Genomic DNA, 10,740 nt, shown 5'->3' on the forward strand with positions numbered 1-10,740 from the left:
ATGGTTTGGGCACATGGAAAGAATGAGTGAGGAAAGATTGACCAAGAGGATATATGTGTCAGAGGTGGAGGGAACGAGGAGAAGAGGGAGACCAAATTGGAGGTGGAAAGATGGAGTGAAAAAGATTTTGTGTGATCGGGGCCTGAACATGCAGGAGGGTGAAAGGAGGGCAAGGAATAGAGTGAATTGGAGCGATGTGGTATACAGGGGTTGACGTGTTGTCAGTGGATTGAGTCGGGGCATGTGAAGCGTCTGGGGTAAACCATGGAAAGCTGTGTAGGTATGTATATTTGCGTGTGTGGACGTGTGTATGTACATGTGTATGGGGGGGGGGGGGGTTGGGCCATTTCTTTCGTCTGTTTCCTTGCGCTACCTCGCAAACGCGGGAGACAGCGACAAAGTATAAAAAAAAAAAAAAAAAAAAAATATATATATATATATATATATATATATATATATATATATCCCTTGGGATAGGGGAGAAAGAATACTTCCCACGTATTCCCTGCGTGTCGTAGAAGGCGACTAAAAGGGGAGGGAGCGGGGGGCTGGAAATCCTCCCCTCTCTTTTTTTTTTTTTTTTTCAATTTTCCAAAAGAAGGAACAGAGAATTGGGCCAGGTGAGGGTATTCCCTCAAAGGCCCAGTCCTCTGTTCTTAACGCTACCTCGCTAATGCGGGAAATGGCGAATAGTTTGAAAAAAGAAAGAAAGATATATATATATATATATATATATATATATATATATATATATACATATATATATATAAATATATCTATCTATCTATCTATCTATCTATCTATATATATATATATATATATATATATATATATATATATATATCCCTCGAGAAAAAAAAATACCTCCAACGTATTCCCCGAGTGTCGTAGAGGTCGACAAAAGGGGGCGGGAGCGGGTGGCTAGTAACCCTCCCCTTCTTGTATCTTAACTTCCTGAAAGGGGAAACAGAAGGAGTCATGTGGGGAGCTACCTGCTCGGAGACTTAGATTGGGGTGTCTAAATGTGTGTGCATGTAACGAAGATGAGAAAAAAAGGAGAGATAAGTAGTATGTTTGAGGAAAGGAATTTGGATATTTTGGCTCTGTGTGAAAGGAAGCTTAAAGGTAAAGGGGAAGAGTGGTTTGGGAATGTCTTGGGAGTAAATTCAGGGGTTGGTGAGAGGACAAGAACAAAGGAAGGAGTAACACTACTCCTGAAGCAGGAGTTGTGGGAGTATGTAATAGAGCGTAAGAAAATAAACTATATATATATATATATGGATAAAACTGAAAGTGGATTGAGAGAGATGGGTGGTTATTGGTTCCTATGCGCCTGGTCATGACAAAAAAAGATCATGAGAGGCAAGTGTTTCGGGAGCAGGTGAGTGTGTTAGCAGCTTTGATGCGCGAAACCGGGTTATAGTGTTGGATAATTTGAATGCAAAGGTAAGTAATGTAGCAGTTGAGGTTAAAATTGGTGTATATTGTGTGATCAGTGTTGTAAATGGAAATGGTGAAGAGCTTCTAGATTTGTGTGCTGAAAAAGAAATTGTGATTGGGAATACCTGGTTTAAAAAGAGAGATATACATAAGTATACGTATGTAAGTAGGAGAGATAGCCAGAGCGCGTTATTAGATTGCGTGTTAATCTATAGCCTTGGGAAAGCGAGACTTTTGGATGTTAATGTGCTGAGAGGGGCAACTGGAGGGATGTCTGATCATCATATTGCAGAGGCGAAGGTGAAGATTTGTACAGGTTTTCAGAAAAGAAGAGAGCATGTTGGGGTGAAGACAGTGATGAGAGTAAGTGAACTTGGCATGAGAAGCGTGGGAGGTAGGCAGATTAGAAAGGGCAGTGAGTGGTAGGATAGAGAAGTAAGATTGCTAGTGAAAAAGAATAGAGAGGCATTTAGACGATTTTTGCAGGGAAAGGTGCAAGAGGAGAAAAAGAGATCAAATTAGAGTTGAGGTGAGAGAGTATAAGTAAATTCTAGGGAGAATAAAAGATGTTTTGGAAAGAGGTAAATAAAGTGCGTAAGAGAAGGGAACAAATGGGAACAATTAGAGATAGGGGCAAATAGGGAGGTAATAACAAGTAGTTGTGATGTGAGAAGGAGATGAATTGAGTATTATGAAGCTTTGTTGAATGTGCTTGATTATAGAGTGGAAGATATAAGGTGTTTTGGTCGAGGTGGTGTGCAAAGTGAGAGGGTTAGGGAGAATGATTTAGTAAACAGAGAAGAGGTACTAAAAGATTTGCTGAAGATTAAAACCGGCAAGGCAGCGGGTATGGATGGTATTGCATGGGAATTTATTAAAAAAAGGGAGTGACTATATCATTGACTAGTTGGTAAGGTTATTCAATATATGTATGACTCACGTTGAGGTGCCTGAGGATTGCCGGAGTGCTTGCATAGTGCCACTGTACAAAGGCAAAGGGAATAAAAGTGAGCGCTCAAATTACAAAGGTATATATTTGTTAAGTATTCCTTGGAAATGATATGGGAGGGTATTGATTGAGAGGGTGAAAGCATGTGCAGAGCATCAGATTGGGGAAGAGCAGTGTGGTTTCAGAAGTTGTAGAGGATGTGTGCATCAGGTGTTTGCTTTGAAGAATGTATGTAAGAAATACTTAGAAAATCAAAAGGATTTCTATGTAGCATTTATGGATCTGGAGAAGATAGAGTTGACAGAGATCCTCTGTGGAAAGTATTAAGAACACATGGTGTGAGAGGCAAGTTGTTAGAAGCAGTGAAAAGTTTTTATCAAGAATGTAAGGCATGTGTACTTATAGGAAGAGAGGAAAGTGATTGGTTCTCAGTGAGTGTTGGTTTCCGGCAGGGGTGCGTGAGTGTCTCCATGGTTGTTTAATTTGTTTAAGAATGGGGTTGTTAGGGAGGTGAATGCAAGAGTTTTGAAAAGAGGGGCAAGTATGCAGTCTATTGTGGATGAGAGAACTTCGGAAGTGAGTTAGTTGTTTTTCGCTGATGATATAGCGCTGGTGGCTGATTCGGGTAAGAAACTGCAGAAGCTGGTGACTGAGTTTGGTAAAGTGTATGAAAGAAAAAAGCTGAGAGTAAATGTGAAAAAGAGCAAGGTTATTAGGTGCAGTAGGGTTGAGGGACAAGTCAATTGGGAGGTAGGCTCGAATAGAGAAAAACTGGAGGAAGTGAAGTGTTTCTGATATCTGGGAATTGATTTGGCAGAGGATGGAACCATAGAAGCGCAAGTGAATCATACCGTGGGGGGAGGGGACGAACGTTCTGGGCGCGTTCGAGAATGTGTGGAAGTCGAGAGCGTTATCCTGGAAAACAAAAATGGGTATGTTTGAAGGAATAGTGGTTCCAACAATGTTGTATGGTTGCAAGGCGTGGGCTATAGATAGAGTTGTATGGAGGAGGGTGGATGTGCTTGAATTGAAATGTTTGAGGACAATATGTACTGTGAGGTGGTTTCATCGAATAAATGATAAAAGGATAAGAGAGATGTGTGATAATAAAGAGTGTGGTTGAGAGAGCAGAAGAGAGTATTTTGAAATGGTTTGGTCACATGGAGAGAATGAGTGAGGAAAGATTAGCAAAGAGGATATATGTGTTAGAGGTGGAGGGAAAGAGAAGTAGGAGACCAAATTGGAGGTGGAAAGATGAAGTGAAAAAGATTTTAAGTAATCGGTGCCTGAACATGCAGGAGGATGAAAGGCGTGCAAGGAATAGAGTGAATTGGAACGATGCGGTATACCGGGGTCGACGTGCTGTCTTTGGATTTAGCCAGGGCATGTGAAGCGTCTGGGGTAAACCATGAAATGTTTTTTGGGTGGTGGATGTGTTAAGGGAGCTGTGGTTTCGGTGCATAATACATGAGAGCTACAAACTGAGTGTGAACGAATTACGGGGGTATGGGGTTGTTATTTCATGTGTGGCGAGGAGGGGGGCGACGGGAAAGAATAATGGTAGACAGTATGAATTATGTACATGTGTATATATATGTATATGTCTGTATGTGTATACTATGCAAGCATTCCGCCAATCCTCCGGCACCTCACCATGACACATACATATATTGAATAACCTTACCAACCAGTCAACAATAGAGTCACCTCCTTTTTTGATAAATTCCACTGCAACACCATCCAAACCCCGTGCCTTTCCGGATTTCATCTTCCTCAAAGCTTTTACTGCCTATTCTCTGTTTGCCAAATCATTCTCCCTAACCCTCTCTTTTTGCACATCACTTCGACCAAAACTCCCTATATCTGCCTCTCTATCATCATTCACATTCAACAAACCTTCATGATACTCACTCCATATCTTTCTCACATCACCACTACTTGTTATCACCTGCCCATTAGCCCCTTCATTGAAGTTCCCAATTCTTTCCGTGTCTTACCAACTTTATTTACCTCCTTATAAAAAATCTTTTTATTCTACATAAAATTTAATAATACTCTCTCACCCGAACTCTCCTTTGCCCTCTTTATCACCTCTTGTACTCTTCTCTTGACCTACAGCCTCTTTTTTTTATACATCTCCCAGTCATTTGCATTATTTGCCTGCAAAAATCGTCCAAATGCCTCTCTCTTCTCTTCTTAATCCCATCACTCACTACCCTTTCTTATCTGCCCATATATATATATATATATATATATATATATATATATATATATATATATATATATATATATATATATATATATATATATATATATATACATATATGTATATATTATCCCTGAGGATAGGGGATTAAGAATACTTCCCACGTATTCCCTGCGTGTCGTAGAAGGCGACTAAAAGGGGAGGGAGCGGGGGGCTGGAAATCCTCCCCTCGCATTTTTTTTTTTTTTCAAAAGAAGGAACAGAGGGAGCCAGGTGAGGATATTCCAAAAAAGGCCCAGTCCTCTGTTCTTAACGCTACCTCGCTAACGCGGGAAATGGCGAATAGTTTAAAAGAAAGAAAGAAAGATATATATATATTATTCATTTCTATTTATTTTTTGCTTTGTCGGTGTCTCCCGCATTAGCGAGGTAGCGCAAGGAAACAGACAAAAGAATGGCCTAACCCACCCACATGCACATATATATACATACACGTCCACACACGCAAATATACATACCTATACATTTCGACGTATACATATATATATATATATATATATATATATATATATATATATATATATATATATATATATATATATATATTATCCCTGGGGATAGGGGAGAAAGAATACTTCCCACGTATTCCCTGCGTGTCGTAGAAGGCGACTAAAAGGGAAGGGAGCGGGGGGCTGGAAATCCTCCCCTCTCATTTTTCTTTTTTTTTTTTTTCCAAAAGAAGGAACAGAGAAGTGGGTCAGGTGATTCCCTCAAAGGCCCAGTCCTCTGTTCTTAACGCTACCTCGCTATCGCGGGAAATGGCGAATAGTATGAAAGAAAAGATATATATATATATATGTATATATATATATATATATATATATATATATATATATATATATATATATATATATATATATATATATATATATATACACACAGACATATACATATGTACACATGTACAGAATTCATACTGTCTGCCTTTATTCATTCCCATCGCCACCTCGCCACTCATGAAATATCAACCCCCTCCTCCCTCATGTGTGCAAGAGAGCGCTAGGAAAAGACAACAAAGGCCCCATTTGTTCACATTCAGTCTCTAGCTGTTATGTAATCATGCACAGGAACCACAGCTCCCTTTCCACAACCAGGCCCCACAGAACTTTCCATGGTTTACCCAAAACGCTTCACATGCCCTGGTTCAGTCCATTGACAGCACGTCGACCCTGGTACATCACATCGTTCCAACTCACTCTATTCCTTGCACGCCTTTCACTCTCCTGCATGTTCAGGCCCCGATCACTCGAAATCTTTTTCACTCCATCTTCCCACCTCCAACTTGGTCTCCCACTTCTACTCGTTCCCTCCACCTCTGACATATATATCCTTTTTGTCAATTTTTCCTCACTCATTCTCTCCATGTGACCAAACCATTTCAAAACACCCTCTTCTGCTCCCTCAACCACACTCTTTTTAGTGCCACACATCTCTCTTACCCTATTATCACTTACTCGATCAAACCACCTCACACCACATATTGTCCTCAAACATCTCATTTCCAGCACATCCACCCTCCTACACCCAACTCTATCCATAGCCCACGCCTTGCAACCAAACAACATTATTGGAAAAACTATTTCTTCAAATATACCCAATTTTGCTTTCCGAGATAACATTCTCGACTTCCACACATTCTTCAAGGCTCCCAGAATTTTCGCCCCCTCCCTCAACCTATGATTCCATGGTTCCATACGCTGCCAAATACACTTCCAGATATCTAAAACACTTCACTTCCGCCAGTTTTTCTCCATTCAAACTTACCTCCTAATTAACTTGACCCTCAACCCTACTGTACCTAATAACCTTGCTCCTATTCACATGTATAAATATATATATATATATATATATATATATATATATATATATATATATATATATATATATATATATATATATATATATATATATATATATATATATATATATATATATTCGCCCCCTCCCCCACCCTGTGATTCACTTCCGCTTCCATGGTTCCATCCGCTGCCAGATCCACTCCCAGATATCTAAAAGACTTTACTTCCTCCAGTTTTTCTCCATTAAAACTTACCTCCCAGTTGACTTGACCCTTAACCCTACTGTACCTAATAACCTTGCTCTTATTCACATTTACTCTTAACTTTCTTCTTTCACACACTTTACCAAACTCAGTCACCAGCTTCTGCAGTTTCTTACATGAATCAGCCACCAGCGCTGTATCATCAGCGACCAACAACTGACTCACTTGCCAAGCTCTCTCATCCACAACAGACTGCATACTTGCCCCTCTTTCCAAAACTCTTGCATTTACCTCCCTAACAACCCCATCCATAAACAAATTAAACAACCGTGGAGACATCACACACCCCTGCCGCAAACCTATATTCACTGAGAACCAATCACTTTCCTCTCTTCCTACACGTACACATGCCTTACATCATCGATAAAAACTTTTCACTGCTTCTAACAACTTGCCTCCCACACCATATATTCTTAAAACCTTCCACAGAGCATCTCTATCAACTCTATCATATGCCTTCTCCAGATCCATAAATACTACATACAAATCCATTTGTTTTTCTAAGTATTTCTCACATACATTCTTCAAAGCAAACACCTGACCCACACATCCTCTACCACTTCTGAAACCACACTGCTCTTCCCCAATCTGATGCTCTGTACATGCCTTCACCCTCTCAATCAATACCCTCCCATATAATTTACCAGGAATACTCAACAAACTTAAGCCTCTGTAATTTGAGCACTCACTCTTATCCCCTTTGCCTTTGTACAATGGCACTATGCAAGCATTCCGCCAATCCTCAGGCACCTCACCATGAATCACACATACATTAAATAACCTTACCAACCAGTCAACAATACAGTCACCCTCTTTTTTAATAAATTCCACTGCAATACCATCCAAACCTGCTGCTTTACTATTATTATTATTATTATTATTATTATTATTATTATTATTATTATTATTATTATTATTATTATTATTATTATTATCATTATTATTACTATCATTATTATTATTATTATTATTATTATTATTATTATTATTATTATTATTATTATTATTATTATTATCATTATTATTACTATCATTATTATTATTATTATTATTATCATTATTATTATTATTATTATTATTATTATTATTATTATTATTATTATCATTATTATCATTATCATTATCATTATTATTATTACTATTATTATTATTATCATTATTATTATTATTATCATTGTTATCATTATCATTATTATTATTATTACTATCATATTATTATCAAAATCATTTTTGTTGTCATTGTTATTATTATCATTATCATTATTAGAATCATCGTTATTATTGTAATTATCTTTGATATTATTTCTGATATCTACAAGTATTTCAAGTATATCTGGAGTGGTGTCCGGGTGTGGACAGAGAATGAGACTGATTAGAAGGAAAGTTTTACTGAGGTGGTCGAGAACTTGCGACATGCATGTAGTATATATGGTCTGTGAACAATCGTATAGGACGACTGACAGAGAGGTCTCCTGGAAATCGCTACGAATTTATGAATTGGAAGGAGTATCATTAGATGCACTGAGGAATTTTCTTTCACCTGGAATGTAATGCATGTTTGTGCCAGCAAGTAGAGAGGAGCGTTGAGTAGCTCCAAATGAAAGTGGGTCTGCGTCATGGGTGTGTTATGTCTCTATGGCTGTTCATTCTGTTATGGACAGGGTGGTAAGGGTAAGGGAGCTAAATATAGTGTCTTGGAGAGATATACGAGTTTACAATGAGCTTAGGATATTTAGAACCTGGGAGGCGGATCAATAGTAGCTTGTAGATGACATGGCTCTATTCGTAAAGTCGAGGAAACACCTGTAGAAGCGTGTGTGTGAATTTGGTACGGTATGTGAAAGGAAGAAGTTTAGATTGATCGTGAACAGAATAACATCGAAGTTTAGTTGGAAGCAGTAGACATGTTTGTTTGAGTATTATGAGTCTGAATGGCAAGAACCAGGAAGAAGATGCGTGCTTATAAGATATATAGACGTGAACATAGTAGTGGATGGAGCTACGGGGACTGTCGTGAATCATAGTTTAGGAGAGGGGATAAAGGTGCTGGGTTATTCATGTCCGTCTAATAGAGGTCACTGCTTGTAGAAGCGAACTTAGGTTTGTTTGATGATGCATTAGTCTAGACAGTGTTTTAAGGGTGTAAGAGTTCTGGAACCTTGATCTAAAAGATGAGTGTGTATGTGTTGGTAAGGAAATGCCAGAAAACAATACATATTGGGAATAGTGTTGATTGTATATCGAAGAATTGCTTAAAAGCAATACGTCGTAAAAGTCGGAATATGATTGTGAGAGCTGACCAGGGTGTGCCGAAATGTTTTGGACATATGTCGAAGATTAGCGAAGAGGAATTGAGTAGAAAGTAATACATGTCGGAAGTGGGGAGTAACTAGGGGTAGGGGAGACCAAGAAAGTGATTGCAGGATGGAGGGAAGGATCCTTTTCAGTTATGGGAGGGTGAGAGGCGTGTATGGTAGACAGCCAAGTAGAACATTATGGTATTCACAGTATGACGTATCAACTGGGCTGAACCAGGAAATATGAAGTAATCGAGGAATTCCACGTAACGGTGGATTGAGGCTTTGGTTTCCACGACAGTGTGTGGATTTGAGCAATGAGGCCATTTCTCGTCTATTCTTTGTATCATATTGCTGACCTGGGAAACTGCGAACAAGTGTAGCAAATGTTTCTCCTCTCTTATTTTGTTGATGCTAGATTTCATTATCCCGTCTTCTTTCACTAACAGGTAGGGATAGTGTGCTTTGGTTTTAATCGATCATTTCTTATGTAGTGAATTAGGAAAGTCATGCAGCAGTGCACTGAAAGTTTCGTGTGTACTTACATGTTAAACATATCTTCTCTTCCTGAAGGCTTACACCAAGTATGGAGGATCGAGCTTCTGTGGGATATACGAAATACTCACCCCAGTTCTGATGATCGGTGACCCAGATATTCTCAAGCATATCTTTGTGAAGGACTTTGACCACTTCACAGATCGTCGAACAATAAAATTACCAAACGAGCCTGATAAATTAATGAACGATATGCTGAGTGTGAAGGCAGGAGAAGACTGGAAGAATCTACGAAACATTATGTCGCCAACATTTACTTCGGGCAAGATACGTGGTATGTTCCCTCTAATCTGTGACAATGCCGACGTCCTCGTGTCTTTCTCACTTAAACAGGCAGCTACACAACCATACGTTGATTTGAAGGACAACTTCGGACGGTTTACTATGGACACCATCGCCATCTGTGCGTTTGGAATTGAATGTAACTCTTTCGAAGACGAGAATGCCGAGTTTGCAAATGCAGCTTCAAAGTTCTTTGCGTTCCCCATTACGAAAGTAATAAAAATGATTGTTTCACTAAACCTCCCAACTTTATCCAAAATACTAAATCTAAGTATAATCCCATCCGAAGCGAAGTTCTTCAAGGACGTGATTGAAGAAACGATTGCTGCCAGACTGAAGGGCCATTCACGTGGAGATTTCCTTGACTTGTTGATAGAGACGCGCGCCAGCTTGGACAGCTCCAGCAACAAGAGAAAATGTAAGTATTAATTACCCTCCTGTAGACGACTCGCAGATTTGACGTTTGACCATCGTCAATTGCTGGCTTGAAGTAAGCCAGTGGAGTTTTAAACACTTTATGAAATTTCTAAGATTGTTGATGATAGGGTTTCTATGAGCTGCGCAATAATGATATGACTATAAACGACCGACTTTCAGGAAGAACGCAGCTGTACAAATTAGATAACTTTGTTGATAAAATTTGCAAAATGATAAGTTTATGAACGCTCGTTGTCGGTCTTGGACGATCGCATGTATACCAAATGGCGTCCTAGCTTTGTCTCTTCGATGTATATCAACTTACTGTTATATTTCTCTCTTGTGACTCCCCTAGATGATGTAATTATTACACGAAAGTGCACTTGGGAACTTATCGTGTCTCATTTTCCTAGTGGACTCATAGAAATATTTTATATATATATATATATATATTATATATATATATATATAT

General features: G+C 38.8%; 1 protein-coding gene across 1 annotated transcript in view; it reads left to right on the forward strand.

Moving 5' to 3' along the window:
* LOC139757574 (cytochrome P450 3A11-like) overlaps positions 1-10,740 on the forward strand; it is a 112,081-nt gene that overhangs the window by 42,387 nt on the left and 58,954 nt on the right. Inside the window, exon 4 of the mRNA XM_071678179.1 lies at positions 9,588-10,269. Coding sequence (XP_071534280.1) covers positions 9,588-10,269 — 682 coding nt within the window. The remainder of the gene's footprint in view (positions 1-9,587; positions 10,270-10,740) is intronic.

The sequence above is a fragment of the Panulirus ornatus genome, chromosome 27, assembly GCF_036320965.1.
Source record: "Panulirus ornatus isolate Po-2019 chromosome 27, ASM3632096v1, whole genome shotgun sequence".
NCBI classification, from domain to species: domain Eukaryota; kingdom Metazoa; phylum Arthropoda; class Malacostraca; order Decapoda; family Palinuridae; genus Panulirus; species Panulirus ornatus.